Below are 26,803 nucleotides of genomic sequence, written 5' to 3'. Positions count from 1 at the left end.
GATGAGCCTGTAGCATCTCGAATAATACCTAGAGACTAACTCCCTCGTCTCCTACGCCCTGTGTTCCTTGGCCACCAGATCGGCCTTTCATGCGTACACTCCCTTCGGGGTCCGTGCCTAAATCCGCATTCAAAATAATGTGCGAACTGATATCGACTGGATCGACGACCGGTACTCCTCCGAGATTAGCCGGTGGCACCCCGACACCTGGAGCAATTACGAATTGTTTTCCCTGTGAAATCCAAGACCATCATCACTATGTACGGGTGCGTTTGTGAGTTTGATATGTTTTAACCTGAGAACAAAAATTCTTGACAAGAACAAGTGTGAAATAACGTGTGTTATCAGAATCAGCACTGAAACAATCACTATTATCCTTAGCCCCAAGGTGGGCGCCAAACTGTTTACCCTAAAATCCGAGTAACAATTAAACTTATATTGCGGTTTTAAGGATATGTGATTTAATCCAATACCAATTGATAAACAAGGAATTAAATATATAAATTGAAGGATAAATAATTCAAACCGCTGTGCAAGTCAAATCTCGACCTCGAATTATGACGGTCTCGAGGTGGAATAGTGGGAATAGCAAGTTATAAAACAACCATGATGAACAATAATAGCTAGAGAGTAAAGTGCATGTATTTCTTCTCAATCAAAAAATGTGTCTTACAAATGAATGGGCTCCCCTTTATATAATAGGGGAATCCTAAATAAGGTACACTTCTAATTACAGTAGGAAATCATGATTGACAGCTGTCTAACCGCCAAGGGTCAATCTATTCCACAATTTACGCCATGATCTTCGGGCCATTGCTCGAGGCATGCCTTCTTCCGACCTCGGCAAATCATTTCGACCTCGACCTCGATATTGGAAAGGAGCCTCGACCCCGAGCTCGGCGTCCTGGCCTCTCGACGTGGTATCACCTTTTCCATCGAAGAATGAAATCGGGTAGCCCCGATTTCCACCGTATACAACAAACTAATTTTCTTTTCCTAACTTTTCCTTTTGGTGTTTGGTTTTTATAGTATCCATCGTCAAATTGGTTAAGGCTGCTGCGTCAAAAGAGAGAGATAATAAAAATTTTGATAACGATGGAAGAGGAAATTATGGATCCAGCAGTGGATCACATATCCAAATTGGCAGTGCCAGTTTTGCAGAAAATTCTATCTTCCTTTCTTGCTAAAGATGTTGCACAATTGAATACATTGTCCAAGTCTTTGAATAGTGCTTGGACTACCCTCTCCTACCTAAATTTTGGTTATAAATTTTTCTATCATCAAGGGGATGATGACCAATGGATACTAGCAGAAAATATAACGGATCTAGCAAATCGGCAGAATCAGAAAATTTCTATACAAAAGTTGTGGTTAACATTACCGTCTTCTCATTGGAGTTCTTATATTCATGGCTGGATTAATACACTTGTATCGCTTAACATCAAAGAGTTGATTTTAAGTGTTGATACACCTAACGATGGTTACAACATGATTTTGCCTGAAGCAATCTTTGCTGCAAAAGAACTAAATGTTCTTAATTTACAGGGATTTAAGCTTGAATTGCCCCACAATAATGGCATAAAGTATTCGTCTTTGAGAGTGTTACACCTCTCTAAGGCACTTTTGAGCGAGCACTTTATTCGAGCTGTATGTGAAAGCTGCAGTGGCTTAGAGGATTTAAAGTTAAATGAATGTCACGGACTAGCCAGTTTACAAATTGGAGGAACGTCTTTATCCAAACTGAGGAGTGTTTGGTTGGATTGTCTTTATGATTTACATATGTATGGTTGATATTGTAGCATCCAATCTTGAAAATCTTTACATTGATTGTATGTATCATTTTGCTTTAATCTGATTAATATTGAACTGCATACTCCTAACTTAACAAGCTTCTGTATTTGTAAAATAATTCTGGAAATATAAGTGAATATAAACAGAAATGAACATAAACAGAAATGAACAACGAAATAATAAAAAATCAATTCGAGCCCACTGAATTCACAGTGTTTCCTTAAGGAATTTAATCCCCTCCTAGTACCCAAGGTTATGGATTATTTCCTCCCAGGATAGAACGAATTACACACTGGTGTAGTGGTACTTCAAACCCCAGTGTTTCAGCGAATACAAAATCCGGTAGCAAATCACACTTACTTTATGCTTTGTTTGATGCTAAAAATATGCAGAAGAAGGAGAAGAAACTCAGAAAATCGTAGTGAAATTCTGAGCAGAATAGTGTTGTATTTATAGCCAAAGTTGGGCTAAAATCTGAAGAGGTGCAACTCTTCAGAATGGCTGTTTATGCAAAACGCCCACAATATAAATGCCATTACATAAATGGCCATTTACTCAACAATAAAGAGGGAAAATAAAGAGGAAAAATTGAAGAGGGTAGTTACTTTTCTGTTATCAAAACAGAAAAACGGATTGGATTTAATATTAATATTCTGTTATTAAAACAACTATTTAATAACATTTCTGTTAATATTTTACTATTAACAAATAAATTTGGTCCAAAAAGTTAATCAATCAATCATTTGACCAAATCCAAATCCGAATCCGAATCCGAAGCCGAAGCCGTAGCCGAAGCCGAAGCCGAGCCGAGCGAGCGACGACGACGACGGCGCGAGGCTTGCCTTCTTCTCAACTCTTTAAGAGCTAGAAGAAGAGCAATTGCTTATATACCCATAAAAAACCTCTTCCTCTTCCAATATGGGACAATGCCCATTTGCCAAGGGGGGAACTTAAAATTTCACTCAAAAATTTCATTCCCTCCATTTTCCATTCACCCTCTTTTAAGTATTTAATATATTAATTAAATACATCCAAAACCCAACAGAAGCATAATCTAAAGGATGTCAAAATGGATAACTTTACATGTATGGAGCAACAGGAGCTGAGAAATTATCTTTTCCCAAGAAATGCAGCTTTTGTGTCCAAGATTTTACTTCAATAAATTTACTTTATGCAGAAGTTTCATGATTTTTTGTGTCTAGTTCAACCATAAACCAGCTTCTCCATCTCCATTTGGGAGTTGCGAAAGTATATGATAAATGGCCGAGGGCAAATGTTCTTGCACACAAATCTCATCCCTCAAACCAAGTGCAAATGTTCCAAAAATGAAGAGGGCACTCATGTTCTCGCACACAAATATTTGACAAATTGCAAGGATTTGAAGGTATATCAATGGTGGAAACTCTGAGAAGAGAGACGGTTAAGAGAGAAAATGAATTATTGTTTTTATTGAAGAAGAAGAACAGTACTTTTATACATCTAAGTACCATTAACTTAAGCTAACCCACTAACTAATTGTCAGCTCATTAACAAGAAAAAACACGTGACTAACTAACTGTTACATGTGCTGTATCTATATTACAATATGCCCCTTCAAGCTGGAGGGTGTAGAATGTTGAGCACTCCCGGCTTGTCAAGAAGATGCACATGTTGAGCAGTACCCAAACCTTTGGTTAGCAAATCAGTTTGCTGCTCCTTTGCATTCACATGCACTGCCTGAACTATCCCTTCTTTGATCTTGTCCCTAATGAAATGACAGTCGATTTTTATATGTATTGTCTGTTCATGTAGTATGGGATTTGCTGCTATCTGAATGGCAGATTTACTGTCACTAAGAATTGTCACTGGTTGTGTAATCTTCACACCCAACTCTTTAAACAGACCTAGTAACCATACGATTTCAGCAGTTGCAGCAGCCATGCTTCTGTACTCGGCTTCAGCTGAGCTTCTTGACACATTTGTTGCTTCTTTGATTTCCAAGACACCAAGGAAGTTCCAAACTTTATCACATAACCAGTAACTGACCTTCTTGTATTAGGACATGCTACCCAGTCTGAATCACACCAGCATGTTAACTCCCCTGTGTGATTAGAAGCCATTAAGATTCCCTGTCCTGGTGCATCCTTTAAGTATCTTACAACTCTAACTGCAGCATCCCAATGAGACTTCTTGGGCCTTTGCGTGAACTGGCTCAAGGTTTGTGCAGCATAATTGATGTCTGGTCTTGTAATGGTAACATACAGCAATTTTCCAACTAGCCTTTGATAGGCATTAATATCCTGCAACAGGGGATCATCCTTGACTTCATTTGCCTGATCATATTCTACTGAAGTGAGTTTTGCATTAGCCTCCAAGGGTGTGCAAGCAGGCTTAGCCCCACTTAATCCCATCTCTGAGATAAGCTCCAGTACATACTTCCTCTGGTTCAGCAAAATGCCAGCCTTGGATCTTAGCACTTCAATTCCCAGGAAGTACTTGAGCTCTCCTAGGTCCTTAACTTTGAACTTCTGGTGTAGAATATCCTTGGCCTGTTTGATCAAGTTTGCACTGCTTCCTGTGATGAGAAGATCATCCACATAAACTAGGACAATCACTACCTCTTCCTGGCTTCTCATAGTGAATAGAGAGTAGTCATAGTTGCTTTGGATGAAGCCTGCACTTAGAAGTGCTTCTGTTAGCTTGATATTCCACTGTCTTGAAGCTTATTTAAGCCCATATAAGGACTTCATTAACTTGCAAACTATCTTGTCACCTTGTTGTCTGAAACCCTCAGGTAATTCCATATAAACTTCCTCATACAAATCACCTTGCAAGAAGGCATTGTACACATCCATTTGGAACAGATTCCAACCTTTTGAGGCAGCAAGAGCTATGATTGACCTCACAGTGACCATTTTTGCCACGGGTGAAAAGGTGTCATGATAGTCCAATCCTTCCCTTTGACTATACCCCTTTGTCACTAGCCTTGCCTTATATCTCTCAATGTCCCCATTTGCTTTATATTTAATCTTATATACCCATTTTGAGACCACTATGTTCTTTCCCTTTGGAAAATCAACTATGCACCATGTTTTGTTATCTTCTAAAGCCTTTATCTCCTGTTTCATAGCCTCAATCCATCTACTGTCTTTAACAGCTTCTCTGAAGGACCGTGGCTCAATCTGTTGAGAGAACTTGGCCAAATAACATTGATAGTTGGAGGATGTTTTGTCATAAGACAAATAGTTTGAAATTGGATAGTTGCAAGCAGCACCCTTCTTTGTAGTGATATAATCTTTCATCCATAGTGGCTCCTTGGTCTGTCTTGAGGACTTCCTGCCCATGTTTGATGGTACACTTCCATTTTCTTCTTCAAGTGATTGCTGCCTTTCATTGTGTGACTCATTCTGAGCCTCTGCATCATGAATAATAGGACTTTGAACTTATGCATCCTGAAGGATTGCTGCATCAGAACTATCAGAATCTGCCTCCTCAACTGCATGTTGTGTATCATCTTCTGTTTCTGTGTTATCTGCATTTACTGTTGTTTTTGGTAAGTTTGATTCTCCTGGAGTACTGCTGTGATCTGACATTTTTATATGTAGAGGAGAAGACATAGACAGTTCAGATTCCTTGCTCATGTTAGTGCTTCCTTTGGTAAAAGGAAACTCAGATTCCCTGAAAACAACATCCCTGCTAGTGAAGAATTGCCTAGTTGTAGATCCAGAAGTATATATCCCTTCTGTGTCTCAGAGTATCCCATTAAAACTGCTGCTTTGGCTCTTTCAGCAAATTTGTCTCCCTTGGGCAGGCTTGTTGCATAACACAGACAACCTATAACTCTTAGATGAATGAGAGATGTCTTCCTACCATATAGTAGCTCAAAGGGCACCTTGCCCCCTAGAGTTGTTGATGGTAACCTATTAATCAAATATACTGCATCATTCACACACATGCCCCAATACCTTATAGGAATGGACCCCTGAAACTTCAATGCCCTGGCTGTGTCAAGAATGTGCCTATGCTTCCGTTCTACTATGCCATTCTGTTGAGGGGTATAAGGACAACTACTCTGATGAATGATGCCAAGGTTACTCAACAAGGCTGCACATTGTGAGTTAAAGAACTCAGTCCCATTATCTGATCTCAGTATCTTAACCATGACTCCAAACTAATTTTGAATCATGTTAAAAAATTGTTTTATTGCTACTATCACTTCAGACTTTAGTTGCAAGAAATACACCCATGTGTATCTAGAATGATCGTCTACAATAGTAAGGAAGTAATACTTGTTATTGAATGTAGGAACCTTATAAGGACCCCATAGATCCATATGTACAAGATGAAACAATCCATCAGCTCTAGAGTCACTAAGCGGGAATTTCAACCTAGATTGTTTTGCTAAGGGACAAACAAAAACAATTATTCTCTGTTATACTACTAACATAGCTATGTAGGTCCTTTATATTCTTCATAGTTGACAATGAGGGAAGTCCCAGCCTCATGTGCCACAGGCTGCTGGTTCCTCCACACAATCTGCTCATTGCACAAATGGCCTTCAACTTGTTAGTTAATCTTCCATTTCTAAGCAAATACAATCCACCTCTCTCTCTATCAATCCCCTTCACCCTGCCATTGCAAAGGTCATGAAATACACAGAAGTCAGGAAAGAAGTTGACATTGCAAGACAGTGCTCTTGTGAGCTTTGAGACTGACAATAGGTTGAACCTAAAATCAGGTACATAAAGAACATTTTTTACTGTTTCTTTATCCAGCAAACATGTACTACCAGTATGAGTGATATCAGCTTTTCCCCCTGTAGGTAGATGTACCCTGTCATTGTTAGATTTATCTGTAGTTCTAGTATTAGCTAACAGTTCTAATTTTGAGGCAATGTGATGAGTTGCTCCTGAGTCAACAATCCACTCTTCTTCCTTTTGGTTGGAATTAGACATTAAACAAGTGACATTACCTGCCACGTTAGCCTGGTGATCACCACAATCTTTATTTAGCAAATTCAGAATTTGATTATACTGTGCATCAGTGAAGTAATATCCCTTGTTTTCAGCTGTTGTCTGTCCATGGCCATCTCCTTGTGAACATGATCCAATATCTTCCTGATTCACAGCTGCTAGGGGTTCTCTCCTCCAATTGTCTGGCCTTCCTCCACCATTTTGATTCCCATTGTTGATAGTTCTCCAGTTGTCAGGCTGCCCTGTACCATGTTTCTTCTTTGGAACAAAATCTTATGGATAGCCAATAATTTTGTAGCAATTTTCCTTGGTGTGCCCTTTCATCCGGCAGTGTTCACATTGCATAAATTGTTTCTTGCCTCGATATCCTTGTCCTCTTCCAGTTGCTTGCATAGCCAAGGTAGGATCAGCTCTATCAGTCACAACATTGTCACCCACACTCTGCTAACTTTCATCCTGTACAATCATTGCATAGGCCTGATTCAGCGTAGGTGCAGTTGTCTTCATGAGAATTTGCCTTCTAGCCTGATCATAAGACTCATTCAATCCGCTGAGAAATTGCATAACTCGTTGTTGATGTATTTGTTCTAGATTTTCCTTAGACTTAGGGCATCCACAATTAGAAAAAGGGAAAAGCAAATCATACTCATGCTAAAGTTCCTTTAGCTTTGTGAAGTAAACTGAAACTTAGCTAGTTCCTTGTGAGAGAGTTGCAATTTCACGATGTAATTGAAAAACTCTTACTCGATTGACTTTATCGAATCTCTCCCGTAGATCCTCCCAAACGAGATGAGCATCTGATGCATACACGATCCCACCAAGGAGCTCCTCACACACATTATTCATGATCCATGACAAAACTATAGCATTACAGGTCTCCCATTGCTCCAGTAAATCAGCCGTCTTGTAGGTTTCCTTTTTGCATGTACCGGTCACAAACCCTAGCTTCCTCTTCCCCAAAAGTGCAATCCTCATCGACCTACTCCATAGCACATAGTTTTCTGACCCAGTGAGCTTTACCGGAATCGATACTGAGCTCGGAGTGTTTGAAGGACCCAAAAACAGGGGATGTGTGTGGTCAATTGTGTTTTCTGCCATTGTTGCGTCAATAGCAGCAATTGATCAACGAAAGATGGAAGAATTTAGACCAGTAATCAGCTTAGGTGCGTCACAGCATGAGATTCCAGTATCTCCTGCTCTGATACCATGACAAATTGCAAGGATTTGAAGGTATAACAATGGTGGGAACTCTGAGAAGAGAGACGGTTAAGAGAGGAAATGAATTACTGTTTTTATTGAAGAAGAAGAAGAACAGTACTTTTATACATCTAACTACCATTAACTTAAGCTAACCCACTAACTAATTGACAGCTCATTAACTGCTGTCATTAACAAGAAAAAACATGTGACTAACTAACTATTACATGTGCGGTATCTATATTACAATAATATCATGCATGCATTAGACTGAGAAAAGTTTAAATGAAGCGATATAAACACTGAGAGTTCATAAGTTTGAACTTAATTTGCTTGAGATTTAGACGTACTTAGTATACATTATCAACTGAAAATTGCTCGGGAATATCATATTGAAATAAATAATTCCATTTGTTCACTTTATGTGACACTAAGTTTTTCTTTGATCGTGATTTTCTCAAATATTATAAAAATATTTTGAATAGCAACTATCATGACTTATAATACCTTTTATATAATTTGTAAATATATAATTTTTTAAACAAATTTAAAGATTATATATCCAAATCCATACCGGAAATCAAGTAAATTTGATTCTGCACTCCGTATCATGATATATAACATGAAATGATGTATATAAGACGAAAAGATTGTTCCTCTTGAATAGTGTACATCACAAAAATACATTTGAGTAAAATATTTATTTATTTTTTTGGAAGACTTTCCTAAATCATTGTACATAGACGACAAAAATGCAAATTAAACTGCCCAGAATTCTTCATTTTTTTTGAACTTTTTAAGCTCGAGGAGAGGTTTCCATATGCTATTGCCCAGAGATAAGTAGGAGTTAAATAATTGAAAATTCGTACTTATCCAATTCTAAAGAGTTAAAAGAAGCACAAGTTATTAATTTGGTAAACACCTTGAGAAACTTATTGGCATTTTCTAATTTTATAGGATTGACTGGCTATCTCTTACTCTGTTAGTTTAGCGCTTGTTGTCATGAAAAAAGTTTATATCAGTCAATATGATTACTCTTTTCTTTTCAATTTAAATGGTAGTGTATTATGCACAAAATTTAAAAGAAAAAAAAAATTCTTATGATTTTAAATATATCATGATATTTACATACGTATAAAAATATAAAAGTAAGGGAGATTTAAATGAAAATTATTTTCAAAATAGATATCATTCTTTTCTAAAGTAAAATAATAATAATAATAAAAGTAAATAGGTTATATGTGTATCCCTGTTATGTTTTGATGATCTAACAAACTTATTGTTACGAACCAGATAAGGAACATGATACACACCCTCAAGAACGTAAAGATCAACAAGTCTCCAGTTGGAGACACAGTTCAACTCTTCAGAGTCAAAGGAACAGCAGAGGGAACAAATAGCAACCAGTTCCCGAGGTGACTGTACAAGTCAACTCCCCCAGCTCTAAAGTTGCTGCCTGCACACACAATAGTGCGAAAACAGTGCAGCAGTCAACTTTATGGGGAATGCCCTTTACCTAACTTGCTTGCATCATTCAAGTGATGTACAAATGACTTATTAATATCAAGCAAAGGTAAAACAAAACACTTGCACATTCAAGAATTAATCAAGCATTCTCGCACGTCATCTATCAATCTTGCAAGTGACTCTCAAGGGCATCAAGAAGAAAGAACAACATAACAACGGACTAGTTTCATGTATCGAGTTATTATATGTCCTTAGTTATGTTGTACCTTTGTTAAGGCACTCTACTTGTAATTCCTACTTAACTTAGTTAGAAGCATTGCGTAGGAAATTTTTGTAAATCACAAACCCTTGTGTTTGTGTGTTGGCTAGAGTTGGTCGAGTTGTAAAGTCTTTGTAATAAAGTTATTACAAAGTGGCTTGTAAAAGTGTTGTTACAAGTTAGTGAGGGACTAAGAGGTTAATTCCTAGGTTACAATAGTTTGTAATCTAAAGTTTGCTCAGCAGTGAAGTTGAAATCCTACAAGGGTAGGTCGTGATTTTTGATCCCGTGAGCTGGGAGTTTTCCACGTAAAACTCCATTGTGTCATTTACTAACGGCAGTGTACGTGTGTTCTGTGAGAACTAATAGAGAACCTGGTTCTCTATATAGTTTGGTGGACCCCTAATTTCTATTAAAAAAGAAAAGACACATAAAATAGAACACCAAGAGTAACAAAAGATCCTTTTAGGTACGATGTAAAAAATATGGATAAAAGTAAAAAAGCAAATATATGTATTACTAAGAACTAAAGTACAAATATATAAAAATCAACAGTAACAAGAAAGTAAGAGTTAACAAAGTATACAAGTAATCATTCAGAAAATTAGTAACTACTCCCTCACACAAAGTTCTAGAAAATACTGCAAATTATGATAACCAAGAATTTGCCCAGATAATAATCTGTCCCCACCTAAATACTCATGAACTATTACAGCTAGTGTGACTAAAAAAATCAAGAACCACATAGACAAAATCATACCTTATCCAAATATAGAGAATGAAAGTAAGAGAGGTTCCATCTCATCCCCCATGGGCTAGCTAGTAATCATGGGGATACAAACGAGATGAGCTTTTCTGCTGTTCTTCTTCCTTCTTCTTCTTCTTCTTCTACTACTACCATTTCTCTTCCCACCAATCACAATAAGCTTTTCTCCTTCCACAACATCAATGGCATCTCCACAAAGTTTAATTCCATTCATAGATTCTCCTTGCGAGGTGCATGTCCCTCTTTTTTTCATATTATATATATTAATAATATGCTTTCTTTGAGCCGAAGAGTCTATTTGAAATAGCCTCTGTACCTTCACAAGGTAGCGATTAGGTCTGGGTACCCACCATCCTCTGTGGACCAATTTCATTGGGTCTATTGTTATTGTTGTATTAATAAGAACTGAATATGTAACCATCAAAAGGTATAAAGGGATGAATGAATCCCTCCATCCTTAGCATCCTTAATAAGGGGTCTCGAATTCGAGCCTTAGCGATAAAGAAATCCCTCGTAGAGAGTGCTTGTCTCTAAAATGGGGTTATGCGGCATGAGTCTGAATTAGTCGGACCAGTGGGACCAGATAGATAGCTGATTGTCATACGAAAAAAGAACTGAATGTATAGTAATATCTAATGCTTAATTCCTTGAATGTATGGCAGTTGTTAATGACTCCAATAGGACAGAGTTATCGACTTCGGATGGTGATAAGCTTGTAGATGGAATGGATTTTGGGGAACTTTGCGATGAATTTGAATGTATTAGCAGCCCTTCTGTTGAAGCTACAGCTAGGCAACTTGTTCGAGATATTCTTGAGCTTCGCCAAGGCAATCGTGCCCTTGGTACCTTTGCTCTTTCTGTCAAATACAAGGTTCTCCATCGCTTGTTCATCTACTATATTCACTTGCTCTATTACTACATTTTCTAATATCTTGTATTCTAATGTTGAATTTGGTTTTGGCTACTTCTTTGGATAATTGGATGGTTTTAGCTTATTAGCCTTAAAAGATTCAGGGGCGTAGCTAAATGGTCCGACAAGGATTCAATTGAATTTTCTTTCGTCCAAAAATTATACTATATATATATATATATATATACAATGTTGAATCACAAGGAAAGTTTCTAGTGTAACAACAAAGGTAGCTCAAATATTGCTTTAAGTTGCGGGTCTGAATTCTAGGTGTAGCATTTTTTGTATTTCTTCAATTCCCTTATTAGAATTCCTGGCTCCCCCTTTTTTAGTTGTTCTCAAACTAATTTGATGAGACATTACCAAATCAATCAAACAACTTCTGCAAATAATCACTTGTCCCCAATTTCACTTATTATAGAATTATGATGCATGTCTGCAACTTAAGTTGCTTAAACTATGCACGCATGCTTTAACTTCACCAGTATTTGGAAGTATTTAGATTTATATGGACTAATATACTGGATTATATTCATTGTTCAGTATCTCAATCTATTGCCAAACAATCAAATGCAGGATCCAGTCAGAAGTTTCACGGGGCGAGAGAAGTACAAGAGACCGCTATGGATAACTGACGCACTGCAGAACGCTAGAACGGTAACATATTAAGGAGCTTTTAGATGTTTGTTTGACTGACTGCTATTATAAGGCTATAGCTTTCAAATACTTAACAACTTTTAGACTTGCAAGCTTTTAATGTAAAAGATGACAGGCAAAATACTTGGGCTAATAGATGAACCTATGTCGTGCACAGGATAGTCTAGTTGTATCCAGTGGTTGCATCAGACGACTGAATGAATGAATGAATGACATATTTTCCATATACTTTTATCACTGAAGTGTACTCTCACTTTAATTTGTGACTCTTAAGATTAAATTATTTGATTTGGTGTAGTGTAAACACCGAGTGCAGAAGTGTCTTCCGTTGCACCTCCTCCCAGTATCATGATATTAACTATTCTATAGCCTTCAACGACGTAGAGATATATTTTCCGTCATTTTGCTATGCAGAGTGTGCAAGAAATGGTGATGTTATCAACGAGTGTGTTGAATATTAAGTGGACAATTAAAGGAAAGCCAAAGTCTATACTTGCTGCCATAGGAGGGGATCTGATCATCAAAGTGAACTCAAAATTCACTTTGAACCAAATCAGTGGGCAAGTAGTTGAACATGAAGAGCTCTGGGATTTATCAGGATCATCCGTCATCGCTCAAGCTTATTTCTGGGCATCGCGACGTCTCTTTGCCACAGTTGAAGCTGGGAAAGATGTTGCTGATTTTGTGAAAGACTTGAATTCTAAGTCTACTTCAGAGAATAAAAACATGGATGTTTATCCTGACCCTTATGGTGATCCAAAAAAGGTATTTCTTGTTCAAAATTTAAGTCTCAAATCTTGAATTCTATTGAGAAAAATTTTTTAGTGTAATCTGATGAAAATTGTCTACTTTTATGATGCAGTTCTTTCAAAGGGATGACAGCTTCCAAAGGGATTTCTACCAAATTGCATTGCTCCTAGCAGTTATATATTTTGTCGTACAGTTCTTGAAAACAACTTTATGAGACTTTTTCCCAAATTGCTATAAGTAAGATTGTATAATTGTAATTATTAATTGATGTTTGTATCTAAATACATACTTAAGGAAGATTTCATATCAAAATATATTTTGTTCCTTTAGTTAATGCAGCTGAATCAAAAGAATCATATATATTTCATTCTATATTTGTCCGCTTGTGGTGCTTATGGCTCTATTGGAAACAGCATCTCTATCCTCACAAAGTAGGGGTAAGGCATGCGTACATACTACCCTCTTGATACCTCACTGGTGTGGGATAATCTGGGTATGTTGTTATTTATCCTCTGATTAATTTCAAGGAAAAGAAATGCACGCTAAACTTTTATACCACCCTTATACCTTCTTATACCTCATACCAAACGACCCCTAAGTTTAAGAAAGAAATGAAAACATTTGAAAACAATAGTCTTACACATGTCTAAACTTTTTAAAACTTATGATCTAAACATGACCATAACATTTGTATGACTATAAAAGCTTTTCATTAACGATACGAAAAGTTGTTCAAATCACTGTAAAGCAAAAGAAGTAACTGCCAATAGGTGGTAACTGATCATTATATAAATATCATTAACATGCACATCGTCAGAAAAGCTACAATTACAACAATTCTTATCAGACACTCATAAATTAGGAAATACACCAAAAACTCAAAAGGAAGCAAACACTAACATGACATTCTCACAAAAGCTGGAATTACCTCACCATAACATTGAAACAAACTAATGAATAACTTCAAAAGAAAGAAAAAAGGGACTATCCTATCCAAGCATTTGCTTGCATCTATTCATCACTGTTTGTATTTTCCATCACATGTCCCAAGAGAAAAGGCAGTGAAATAAAATAAAATGAAACAGAATGAGAAAAAAAAAAAACTATTTAGACCATCATCTATGAGGTGATCTCTATGTGTTAGAACAGAAGTGGAACTGCAGAATGTAAGTTTCATCAAACAAGTTTTGTCCGTATTTGTGTAATGTCAAAGAATCATGTTGAAGGTATAAGAAGAGGACTTGTAATTCCAATGAATCATCAAATCGCTGAATGTTATGGCACAACAATGACTCCCTGTACAGTTGTTTCTGGTATATCTCAAAGATTGCATAGGATGGAGATGATTAATACGAAGAACGCAAAAACCATTCTTGAATTGCAAGTCGAAGCTGATGAGATATTGTGAGCACCTATGGTATAATCTTTTCCAGAAGTTTCATCTCTGACTTTGATGCTCGAAGAGCCTGAAATAAACCAACAAATACTTTTAAGAAAAAGTCCTCAAAGGGAACTCTTCAAATAAAACTAACATTGTGCTGAAAACAGATCTGAATAATCCAAGCCTGAAGAAGGAAACAATTGGTACTATTTCAATATGGAAAATAGATTCTACACAATGACGCAGAAATAAGTTAATAAAGTATTAAGTCCTTGAATTAAATGGTAAAGCTATACTCACAGTTATATTCAGTCCAGCCAATACTCTGATTTTCAAGATCATACAGAACAAGCTTGTTGGATAGCACAAGATCTGCATCAAAATATCGATAAAACAATCGATCAACTTTATCTCAATCATGAACTAGTGAGTCAATTATATGAACCCTTTGCATCCATTTTGCTCTATACAAGTCATTTCATTCCAACACTAAATAATTTGTCTTTTAAGACATATTAGAAACTAGATTCTCCAAATCTATCATGATTGTATCAGCTTAAACTCAATTCTGGGAAGGTGCACGTACATCATGTAATTTTTTCTGTGAGCTGTTATTATATCAAGCATTTGAAAAGACTGAAGAAATGGAAATGAGATGTAAGTGATGATGCAGAATGACCAGTCGACTCTCCAGTGACTAGTATTTTATTAATACATAATAAATACTAGGGAAACAGCTCCATTTCAACTATAAAATTAGTAGTATTTACAATAACTAAGAAAAAGTAAGCTTTGAAGAATATCGCTTTGGAGTATTAATTATTATAGAGAAATAAAAGTGATCTGCATATTATAACATAATCAAATGTTGAAGTGCTCAAGGTGTAGTTTAAGATGTAAGCTTCTGACCAGCTAAACAGATAAAGCAGATATTAAACTTGATTTAAGCGAAAACGCCAAGAAATTTATTGTGGCCAACTAAATTATTCAAAATCTTACTATCCCTCCCTTTTGAACTAATATCATCTTTGCTTAGACGAAATTAACATAGAAATATGACCTTCAGTAAAAACCATAATTATGAAAGCCTATAAATGGTTAGATCTTTTTGTTGATGCCAATAGGCTGGTTAACTTTTATTATTGATATTACAAATAAATAACACCCCCTGGACGAAATTAACATAGAAATATGACCTTCAGTAAAAACCATAATTAAGTAGCATAAATGGACGAGTTTCATAATACAAATATAACATGTACATATTACTGGTAAAAGATGAAACAAAAACTTAAGTAATGGTTGGAAAGTCTTGAATTGTAAAGATTAATTTTGAGTTTTTTACATACATTTAGTAAAAAATGGTTCAAGTTCGGATAAAGGAGGGTGATTGCGATAAGTTGATGGCAATTGCAAAAGGTCAAATTAAGTCCTCTTAGCAATGCATAAGTTGTGTCATGCTCGTAATGAAATTGGTCCCAACTTTTCATTACAGACATATCTTCATCCCCGAGCATCTTCCTCCGGCAAACTCAACGAATGGAGCTGAGTACATAGAGGATTTCTGTCACCATCCGAACTTTTTCGGTATTGAGATATAGTTCATTCATTGATTGAAATTGTTATGAAGTTATGACAAATATCTTAAGATGACATAAATTGGAAAGTGTATTTAAAAAGCTGGACGTAGGGAGTAATTTTGCTCGCAAGAATATTAACTAATTGAGCCATAAGCATGTCAACTTATTGTTTGATTCCAGTTCCAGGTCTACAACGATTATCTAATATTACCCTTAAAGGGTTTCGTCAATGAAAGAAAATTTCCCTAGCTTAAGAATGGATTGACAAAGAATCTGCAAAACTCTTCTATGTCAGTCTTTACATCTCAAACACTTCTTTGTTTTTTGTTTTTTGTTTTTTATCTTTTCCCTTCATGTGGGTATGTGGAGGACAATACAGGTTTAGATAGAACCTTCAGAAACACAGAAAAGAAGTTGTCTATCCTTGGAAAGACATTGGACACCATCAACAGAGAATTGGAATCAACAACTAATGACACAGTAAATATTCTTGATTTTTATGCCGGCTTCTTTACATGCATTCTCCCTGACATCTGTATATGATCTATGACTACTTGCATGAGGACCAGATCATGCTCTTCTACCAACTTCTCTAAGACTTATTTTTTCAAACTCTACCATAACAGGTTGACCACAATTTTAAATATTCTTTAGTATTCGTCAGTTATGACGTGAAGTTAAACGTGTTTGGGACACAACTTATTTACGTAATCTCTAGTATCTCCGGGTGGCAGCTAGCTTGACCAACAATAATTATTTATCCCATGTTGTTCAACTGTCTTATAATCACACTTGAAAAAATATCATTGAACAAACTATTGACTCTATTTGGCCAAGATTAGTTTCGTGACATTAGTTAAAATTCTAAATGCAGTTCACCATCAAACTGATTTACTTTTAAGCGCTATAAGTGGTTAAATGATACCTCCTAACAGAGTTATTTCCTTTCCATCCTTTGTCTGCATTCCACTGTCCTGCCAACCAATACACCATTCGTTGTCCTGCAAAATTAAACATTGTGAAGATATTCAAAACGAAAGGTGTTTGTAAGTCATGTTATCCAAACTACAAAGTGTATCCAGTTGCTTTCCCTTCCATGCGTATAAAATGTGAATTGTATCTCTAGGACCCTTATTTTAGTACCCTATTGTTTGCATTGGACTACACATAAATAACAAATGAATGTATCTATTGGTAAGAGTTTACAGAAGTTGGACAAACTCATACCGACATTTACAACACCGAAAAAATTGTAAAAATAATCACCTAAGCAAGTGAGACCAAATAGAAAAGACAGCGAAACAACTTCCCATGAATGCTAGGCTCTAAGATATGAAAACATATAAGACCAGTCGCTTATCACTGTGCTGACTGGAAATTCGTGATGACAAATCAACAGGCCTAGGCCTATACTGATTAGTGAATTCCATCCAGATAATGGCTGGAGCAGTGGTTTAAAAAGGGAAAAGCGCAAAGAAGTTACATGGTGTTCTCATTTGGATCACTTTGCGCGTCATTGTTTGAAGCGCATGACTTCATCCATGAAGCGATAACCACTCGCTTCACTTTGCATCATCGTTTTAAGCGACAAAGGGATGCCTTTTAATAACACTGGGCTTGAGAAACTAAGTAACTGGCATAAACGATCAAAGGATCCAATATTCAAATACTAACAGGGCAAACTATTTTTGGCCAGCTAGCAAATTTAGAGGGTGTTTGGATTGGCTTATAAAAAGTAGCTTTAAGCTAAAAGCCAAAAGCCATAAGTTGGTAATACCCAACTTTTGGCTTTTGGCTTATTTTTGTACTTTTTATGCCTAAAAGTAAGTGCTTTTAAGCACTTTTTATCATTGTCAAACACCACACAAACTAAAAAAGTGCTTAAAAGCCAATAAGCACTTAAAATAAGTCAATCCAAACACCCTCTTAATCTGATTAAGTAAAGAAAGAGTTGGAGAAATTCAGCAAAGCTAGATACTTACACTAACTTGGAAAAGATAATCGTGCGGATAAACTGTCAAAGACAGAGAATTAGCAAACTGAAAGGTTACAACGGGGAAACCATCATCAACCCTGCACCACCAGAGGAAAAGAGAAGTTAAAAGAGCAAGTTATTAACAGCAATTATCTGCATTGCACCAATTAATCTCTGGAAATCCAGATTATGTCATTCTGAAATGAAGACCGGGTTATGGAGCATTATTACTATTAATGATCTAACCACCACTGAATTACATATACTAGTACATCCATGCATCCATCATAAATGGAGCTTGGAATATGAGAAAGCTAATAGAGAAGTGGCTAATCACAAGAAGTCAGAATTAAAAATAAGGTCAAATGAGATGCACGAGATCTATTCGGATAACCTGCAGAATGACTTTTGCGTCGGTCTACTCACCTTTTTTGGGCGTAAAGTGTGTCGGTCTACTCCCTTTACGCAGAATTAAGATTCAAAGCAGGAGAAGGACGAAACATGCTTAATGAGTCATCATAGTTTAAAGCACACTGTTATATGCATCCGCAGTATAGAGCCGTTAGGTACGAGAGATCCTTAAAGAAGTAATAAGCACCTCCAAAGCCACTCAACTAGTGCTTGCCATTCTGAATTATAGGAAAAATCTGTTTTCAATAGTGTACTTTACTCTCCAGCCTCCACCCCCAACCCCACCCTCCAAAATACATGTAAAATTTCAAGCAACAAATTTGACAATTTTATCTTGCAGTTAGCCGTATAACAAAGCATCACAAACACTCCTGACATCTGCAAATGAACAGTTCCATTTTCATCACAAACAATAGCTCGCTTCGTAGTCATACACATTTCCAAAGGTCACAGCAGATGCTGAAATGTAGGACACAAAAATACTTAATCTTACCTGCCCTACTATGTTATAGTGTACATACTCAGAGGAAATGAAAAGATCTCACAAACTAAATCATAACAGAAAAAATTACGATATTCATGTGGAGAGGGCAAAAAGAACCTTACTTTCTACTGTAGTAAAAGCAGTGGAAGCTCCCCTCAACAAGATGAGTCGGCAAATCTGGTTGCTTAACCATCAACTATAGTAACAGGCAAAGTGAAGAATCAGGCAGGAGGAAAAAATATATATCCAACACATAAATGCAGGTTTGAAATGTCTAACCTATACCTACCTTGGACATAAGAGCATTATAGACCTTGTTAGGAAGATACGCTAAGGTTGTACCACTGTCAATTATTGTTCCTCTATTGGATCCAGCATCAAAGATAGTTGTAGGGATGTCAAGAGCTTTACCATTAACCTCAATTCCCTTCATGACAACATTGTAATGTGGCCTAAAGTGGAAAAAATATATAGTTAAAGTCAAGAAATAGCGGAGTCAATGTGATGTTAAGAAAATACGGATGTTTAACAATCAAAAAGATGATGGTATAATGGAATAAAAAGAAAAAGCAAGAGAAGTGAATGACAACAATAACAATGCAAAAAATCACTATCCCGATAGTTAGGGATATTCCTTTTGTTAAAAAAAGCCTAAGCACATATCATGAAAACATTCTGTGTTTTCAATTTCTCACCATGTCTTTTTTCCTTAAATCAACTGTCACTCTGTCAGGCATACCGCATATGCATCAAGCAATCCATTTAAAGCAATAGCTTCTACCCTGTTCAGCACTAAATCAATGCCACTTTAGCTCACGAGGCTGCTGTATATCAGTTGTCTGCTTATCTAATCTCCTTTGAGTTTTAATCGATGGTCGTGTTTTTCATTTCAAAGTTTGAAGATCAGGATCAAGATTTGATATAAAAATAGATCCTCAGCTTTAAATTAAAGATGGTCAACTGAGTCCTAAAACCAATAATTCAGCATCCAACACTGGGTCAACGGCTACTTCAAATTCAATTACCACTATTTCTATCATAGCTCAGGCTAATAGACTCCCAGCCCTAGCTACACCTGATTGAAGCAAATAAAGCCAAAGCAGCTACTCATAAAAGAAAGGTATAGGTTGTGAATCTACTCTTTCCTTGATCCAAGGTAGGCTCACTTATGGTTGAGGAAGAAAATTCAAATTGATAGGTGGTTATCCTGAAGAATTGACACGTGAAAGCTAGGTTGACTGTTACTAAATTCTTAGAAGACAATAAAATTTCTTTTCCCTATAGTTCATATTTCCAAAAGAATTATTTGATTTCTAAAATATTTCTTAAAACTCGGTACGGATCTTCTATCACCAAACCTTGCATGCATGCATATGGATTGAGCTCAAGAGGATATGAATGGATAGACCTACCAATAAAATGTTATGCAAACCTCGAAAATGGAATACAAATTTACAGGCTAGAAGAATAAGAAGAAAGTTTATACAACTTCAAATAAAACGGCGCTAAATCTTATTTTTCGATCTCTCCTTTTCCTTTTCTTCTTTTCTTTATTTGGGGTGGCAGCAGGGAAGAAGAAGAGAAGACAATGCATATACTTACTCATTTGGGACTAGTGGTGTTGACTTTACTTTCGGCTGAACTACTTGTCCAATGGCAAATATGCCACCACCATTATTGCCGTCCAGGCAATGTGCAAATACTTTCTTCACCTTCCCGGATACAGCTAGCTGCGAAATAAGGGATGAGTTTGCTTGCCCAAAACCAATTATTCCATCAACTGCTTGAGTAGATGAACCTAGCTCTCCTGATTGACTAGATGAGCACCTATCTTCGATAAAAAACATGTAAGCTAAATATATGTTATCACGAGATAAATTACTTACTGAAAAGAGTATACAATATCACACGCATGAGTAGCATTATTTACATCCAAGAAACCCCACACAAGTTATGGTGAAAAAACAGAACTAACATTTATAGGAGGAGGAATTAAAGATCAAAACCATTGAAACATATCAGCTAGGAAGAAGTTACTTCATTGGAAAAGTGCAGCCCATTTTCTGCTGTCGGTACTGCTTTCCCATTGAAAAAATGAAGGGAGGAGATAGCAAAGAAGCTAAACATGACAGTATAACAATCTAATCTGGAAGTACAACTTTATTATGCTCGGGATACAGAATTGCAGAAACACATATTACATGCCATCAGAACCTTCAATATATTGAATTTACCAGTGATGGATAAAACAGGTGATTTAGTCTAAGAGACTGTACTGCTGAAATTGTTCCACAAACCCACACAATATTCCATTCACTTAACGAAAATAGGATTGGGAAACAATATACATGAAAGTTGAGTTAGGAAGAGTTTTCCTTTTTTTCTAGACCTTGCCTTTTTACTCTGTACACGGATAAAATTATTCATGATACAGCGCTGCATATAGTACTTTATAGTGCTTTACCATTCCAGTGACATCTCTGTTTTAGAGAGCTTTATGACGTATATAATCAAATGTGTGCATCTAACTACTTTACACGTTTCCTCAGTAGGGAACTTATTTACGATGATATAGCTGAGACTGAGACATTAAAAAATTCCTATTTTAAAAATCTCCTTCCCATGTTCTCCAGCTCAAGAGAAAGGTTTTAAATTAACCATTGCAATTCATCTATCAATTTAAATATCTACATTACAGATATGCAATATGGCACATGTTCTATTTGTACTTGAAGCGCTGGTGCCAGATGCTGCTACTACAACAAATCTATCTTTTTTTCTGGTGTAAGAAACATATTTTGTTTCTCTTCCCAAATAACTGCAACAGAATCTATGTAAACACAAGCAGAATTTGAATATTGTTTGGACAACTAAGAAAATGAGATAGGGTAGTAGAACTCGATGAAGTAAAACAGTGGCTACCAAAGAAAAGCTATTGGACAACAGATTCCCATAGTAGTCATCCAAGTCAATCATGAATTCATTTGGCAACAATTAGCATAAATAGATGTAGATCATAAAGAGAAAACTACCCAAATGCTATTGACCCATTCATTGATGTGGTTTTAAGATTTCCAGACACTTGATCAAAATGAATGTAATCCTTTACAAAGTACCCAGAAGTTGAGCTGCCGTCTCCGTAAGTAACCTGATATTCACAGGGTGCTCCCACTCTGCAATCTGAGTAGGGAGCATTAAACATATCAGTGCAAAAGTCTTGGTCGCAACTAACGGTTTTCCCAGATGCTGAGGCTTTCAAATCATACAGCGTCAAGTCTATCTGTGGTTAACAACATAGATGAGAAACTACTTGGATGGATCAAGAAGAGAAAGACAACAAATTGAATATCTATTCTCTTTGAGCAGGGGGGAAGGCACGAGATCATGTAAATTAGAAGAATGATCATACCCCAAGACTGCTTTTTGAAGGACATCTCCTACAGCTAGCACAATTCACCCATAAGATGTCACTTCCAGTATCTACCTGAACATGATAGTCTTTTGGAGGAGTCCCGATTGTAAGCTTAGTGTAATAGAGCCTGCATAATATATTTATGAAGAAAACATGACCACAATTGCACCAGAAAGAATGTGCATACATGAATTATCCAATGCTTCCCACCCTCCACCGCAATTGTCTTAACTGATTTCCTGCATATGAGCAGCACTATTTGTTTTCTATTGGTTGGATGAGGGGCACAATTTTATATAATAAGACCTACTAATTTGTTATAATAGAACTCGCTGAGCAAAACAAAGAAGCCATAACAGCAATAAAGATCAAGTCACAAAGCTTCGTGCTTTCTTAAAATACTAACACTCGATGCCCATCTTTAAAGAAAAATAACAGATACAAGAAACATGCTAGTATCAACTGGAGCAATCAAACCTTTCCTGTAGCTAAACATTAGATATTTCTTCTTAGGGAAACAAATGCTTAAGCGATAACTAACTGTATCTCAATAGCTATACAACAGAAGATATCCAAAGGAACTAATTCATATATCTTGAAATACAATTAAGAATCAGAAAGAATAATCCAATATGTTGCTCCATAAGACCATAAAATTCCTCCATCTCGCCGAACTATATCCTCAGAGCAGAAACATTAACAAGTAAAAAGCTAACAACTCCATTCATTTCCCTCTTCAAGGAAATAAGCAGACACAAAATAAACCACTAAGACAAAATCTCATTCCTAAAAGGAAAATTAACTCCTGCTCCTCATTCAACTTAGCATATAAAGCAGATAAATTTGATCTAAACACACAAGTCAACCCATTTCATTCACTTATACATGCACTTTAATCAATCTTTGTGGCAATAATTATGAAACAAAAAAAAAATATCCCAGTTACAATGCACAGGTAACAATATTTTTTCCCATAATGTAAGAAAAAACATCATTAAAAACAAGTAGAATTAAAGAACAAGAAAGAGAGGGAACTAACGCAGCATCAGTGGGTTGACCATTGCCACCTAATTGGAAGTCAACGGCGGCAAGCATTCTGCCATGGCGGCGACTATCATGTGCTTTGAGTTCATTCAAGACTGAACCTCCACGCCCACCATATTTATGCTTCACATTAAACACTACATTATTATCTCCCTTTACTACCAAAACCAAAACCAAAAGCAATATCAAACACCCTTTTCTCCTCAGATCCATTTTCAAGAATTGTCAAAACTTTAAAATACAACACACCCACTTCCCAAAATCCAATCTTTATCCTTCTATATATACCAATAACAAAAAAAGATATTGTATTATGTATATGTAATATGTATACAAACAGATGTGATGTATGTGTGATGTATATGTATGTATGGATCTTGAGGTGAAGGGGGTAAGAAAGGAATTATTTTCCTTTATATTAATGGATACAATACAAAGTGTACAATACACAGAAGAAGAGTCGGTTGTGAAAAACCCAAAGGGAAGAAAACAGGAAGATTGAGAAAGAGACAGAGGAGAGAGAGAGAGGACAGAACAAATGTTCAAATTTAGTAAACGGGAGGAAAATTTTGGGTGAGGACTCTTTAGTTTTAGTATTTGTGTTAGAATTTTCTTGGAAATTTTCCAAAGGGTAAAGAGTATATACACTCTAATATTATGTGTGTGTGCATAGTTTCTTGAGAATTTCTTGGAAATTTTCTAAAGGGGTAAAACTATAAGATAGAGCAATACATATATTATACGTATGTATAGGTGTTTCTTGAGGAAGGTGGGGGTGGGTGGGTGGGGGTGGGGGTGGGGTTCTGAAAAAGAGAAAGAGGAAGGCTTTATCATGTACATATCAGAGTATGATGCAATGGTGTAGCTCACGTTTGTCTGCACATAACATTCTCTTTTTCGTGCTGAACTGAAATTTCTGCTTCATTCTTGCTACTATACCTTCTATTTTTTGCAGTTTCTGCTTTACTTTTTGCAATTCTAAAGAATTTATATTTTAACTGGAGTAATTTTTATTCCATTAGTATAGTTTTACTTACTAATGTAAATCTCGTGATCTTTATCTCCTGACATGCTTAGCTAAAAAGAAAACCAAATTTAGACTCTGAAAGTATATATATATATATATATATATATATATATATATATATATATATATATATATATATATATATAGGTGAGTTGTTTAGTAGTTGGACTGTTCCTTAACTATTACGGCAACCATATTACCTTTCAGAAACCACTATAAACTAGTTCTAAAATATTAGTATTATTTGTTGATGGAAATTTTTCTAAGTACGAGTTTGCCAAAATTAAGGGGACTACTAAAGGAATATAACCTACGATTATTTGTAGGAAAAATAGCTTTATTTTTAGTCCTAATAATTATTTTCTCGAGTTTAATCTCTGGCTGAAGAAATTCTTGCTTACTTTTTAAACCATGCATGTTCTCATATTTCACTTTCTTTTTGCCCAGATGTTGTGGGGGCTACGTGTAAGATGAGTATGGGCAGAGCAACCGAGCCAGACGATTCCGGTAAAATTTTGGAGGTGTATTGGTAGAGCAGGCTTGGAGTGGCTGACTGGGCTGTTTAATGTTATTTTTAAGACGAAAAGAATGTCAGATGAGTGGAGGTGGAGTACGATGGTTCTGTTATACAAGAACAAATGTGAGAGTTGTAACAACTATAGGGGTATCAAATTACTAAGTCATACAATGAAAATTTGGGAGAGGGTGGTGGAAGCGAGATGAGAAAGACAGTGTCTATACCTGACAACCAGTTCGAGTTCATGTCGGATCGTTCAACTACGAAAGTTATCCACCTTGGTAGGAACTTGGTAGAGTAGTACAGGGATAGGAAGAAGGATGTAAATATGGTGTTTATTGAGCTGGAGAAGCGTATAATAAGGTTCCTTGGGGAGGCTCTTTGGAGATGCCTGGAGGTAAAATGTGTGACGATAGATTACATTAGGGTGATTAGAGACCTGTAAGATGGAGCCAAGACTCGGGATAGAACAGTGGAAGGCAACTCAGAGCATTTTTCGGTGGTTATGGGGTTACAACAAGGATCTGTGCTCAGCCCGTTCTTATTCGCCTTAGTAATGGACGCACTGACACACCATATTGCCATGGTGTGTGTTCGTTGATGACATAGTTCTGATTGATGAGACGCGAGGCTGCGTTCACGAGAGGCTGGAGGTTACAACTTGAGCAGGACTAAGATCAAATACCTGGAGTGCAAGTTCAGCAACGAGGCGAGGGAAGAGGGCATGTATTTGAGGCTTGAATCACACGTCATCCTCAAGAGAGGCAGTTGCAGCCTTGCAGGTACTTTGGGTCGGGTATCCATGGGGATGGGAAGATCGACGAGGATGTCACACACCGTATTGGGGTGAGTGGATGAAATAGAGGTTAGAATCTGGAGTCCTTTGTGACAAGAGAGTGCAATACTAATACTCAAAGGTAAGTTTTATAGAGCATTGGTTAGACCGTCCATAATGTATGGGGCAAAGTATTGGCCAGTTAAGAACTCCCATATTCAAAAGATAAAAGTAGCAGAAATAAGGACGTTGAGGTAGATGAGCGGGCGCACTAGGATGGATAAGATTAAGAATGAAGATATTCGGGAGAAGGTGGGTGTGGCTCCTATGGACGACAAGATGTGGGAAGGGAGGCTCAGATGGTTCGGACATGTGCGGTTGGCTTTGACGGGTATAAGAAGAGGTAGAGGAGGCCTAAGAAGTATTGGGGAGAGGTGATCGTACAGGACATGGCACGGCTTCAGATTTTCGAGGACATGACCCTTGATAGGAAGGAGTGGAGATCGAGCATTAGGATTGTAGGTTAGGAGCTAGTTGAGCATTTATCTACTTCGTACCGGATGGGAAGCTAGTTTGATAGGGTTTTGTCTTAGACTGCTAGTGGTTAATATTGTGTTTATACTATTCTTCCGTTTTTCATACTTCCTGGCCTTATTTATTGGTTATTGTTGTTGCTTTTCATCTATTTCCATCTATTTTCTGGTTCTTACGATGTTGTTTATTTATGTTGTTTCTATTGCTGGTACTGATATAGTATCTCTTTTGTTTCTTGAGCCGAGGGTCTATCGGAAATAACATCTCTACTTCCTCAGGGTAGGGTAACGTATGCGTACACACTACCCTCCCCAGACTCCACTTGTGGGATTTTACAGAGTTGTGATTGTGATTGTGATTGTTACTTTTTTACTTGGATGCCGCATTGCATTTGCTTGACCTTGAGAACTAATTTCTTAATCTGCCTTTAAAGCTATTTTTAGGTGTCCCCCTCCCCCCCCCCCCCCCCCCCCTCTCTCTATATATATATACACACGTGCGTTGCACGTATATCTCTTATCAATTGTTATAAAATATATTTTAAAAAGATACGTTCTTAATTGCATGTATTCACCAAGTCCATAAATAAAAAATTGTTGAATATTGCTTGAATTTAGATAATTGGTGTCCTTGCTCTAGATTTCCAAATAGTAATTATCAGAGTCATACTATAAAGCATTTATTTTTTCTCAGCCGATATTTAAATATTCCTCTTTTAAAATATAATTTATCATCTTTGTGAGGAATAATCTCGTATTGACTTCACAATAGTTATATAATCGTTCCAATTTCTCTTTCGCTTATATGGGGATAGAAGTTCCAATGATGATTAAGTCTAAAGCAATTACATTTGCTCAAGTACCAATACAATTAAAGATTCTAACCTAAAGTCCGACTTATTCCAATTAAAACTT

General features: G+C 36.6%; 3 protein-coding genes across 3 annotated transcripts; 2 read left to right on the top strand and 1 right to left on the bottom strand.

Annotated features, from left to right (window-relative positions):
- LOC109225928 lies at window positions 631-1,791 on the top strand. Its single transcript, XM_019390736.1, has one exon. It carries the CDS (start codon window positions 1,096-1,098, stop codon window positions 1,789-1,791), a length of 696 nt encoding a protein of 231 aa, XP_019246281.1. The 5' UTR covers window positions 631-1,095.
- LOC109225230 lies at window positions 10,375-13,083 on the top strand. Its single transcript, XM_019389827.1, has 5 exons — window positions 10,375-10,662; window positions 11,095-11,303; window positions 11,919-11,999; window positions 12,414-12,764; window positions 12,862-13,083. The coding sequence occupies exons 1-5, from the start codon at window positions 10,512-10,514 to the stop codon at window positions 12,961-12,963; spliced, it is 894 nt and encodes a 297-aa protein (XP_019245372.1). The 5' UTR covers window positions 10,375-10,511; the 3' UTR covers window positions 12,964-13,083.
- LOC109225228 (aspartic proteinase-like protein 2) lies at window positions 13,517-23,765 on the bottom strand. Its single transcript, XM_019389825.1, has 10 exons — window positions 23,032-23,765; window positions 21,990-22,119; window positions 21,613-21,860; window positions 20,183-20,407; window positions 18,870-19,032; window positions 18,703-18,776; window positions 17,693-17,783; window positions 16,636-16,711; window positions 14,431-14,502; window positions 13,517-14,215 (listed from the first exon to the last, which is right to left on the bottom strand). Exons 1-10 carry the CDS (start codon window positions 23,247-23,249, stop codon window positions 14,070-14,072), a joined length of 1,443 nt encoding a protein of 480 aa, XP_019245370.1. The 5' UTR covers window positions 23,250-23,765; the 3' UTR covers window positions 13,517-14,069.

The sequence above is a fragment of the Nicotiana attenuata genome, chromosome 5 (assembly GCF_001879085.1).
Source record: "Nicotiana attenuata strain UT chromosome 5, NIATTr2, whole genome shotgun sequence".
Classification (NCBI taxonomy): Eukaryota; Viridiplantae; Streptophyta; class Magnoliopsida; order Solanales; family Solanaceae; genus Nicotiana; species Nicotiana attenuata.
Note: the sequence above shows the minus strand (reverse complement) of the source record. Positions and strands in the feature narration are given on the sequence as shown.

What these genes read in the sequence shown, in the direction of transcription:
- LOC109225928 (XM_019390736.1), top strand. Translation starts at nt 1,096, where the DNA reads ATGGAAGAGGAAATTATGGATCCAGCAGTGGATCACATATCCAAATTG.
- LOC109225228 (XM_019389825.1), bottom strand. Translation starts at nt 23,249, where the DNA reads ATGGATCTGAGGAGAAAAGGGTGTTTGATATTGCTTTTGGTTTTGGTT. An exon ending in ACACCACTAGTCCCAAATGA is followed by an intron (nt 19,033 to 20,182) that starts GTAAGTATATGC and finishes TTTCCACTTTAG; the next exon opens with GCCACATTACAATGTTGTCA. An exon ending in ATAATGCTCTTATGTCCAAG is followed by an intron (nt 18,777 to 18,869) that starts GTAGGTATAGGT and finishes CTGTTACTATAG; the next exon opens with TTGATGGTTAAGCAACCAGA.
- LOC109225230 (XM_019389827.1), top strand. Translation starts at nt 10,512, where the DNA reads ATGAGCTTTTCTGCTGTTCTTCTTCCTTCTTCTTCTTCTTCTTCTACT. An exon ending in TCATAGATTCTCCTTGCGAG is followed by an intron (nt 10,663 to 11,094) that starts GTGCATGTCCCT and finishes AATGTATGGCAG; the next exon opens with TTGTTAATGACTCCAATAGG. An exon ending in CTTATGGTGATCCAAAAAAG is followed by an intron (nt 12,765 to 12,861) that starts GTATTTCTTGTT and finishes TTTATGATGCAG; the next exon opens with TTCTTTCAAAGGGATGACAG.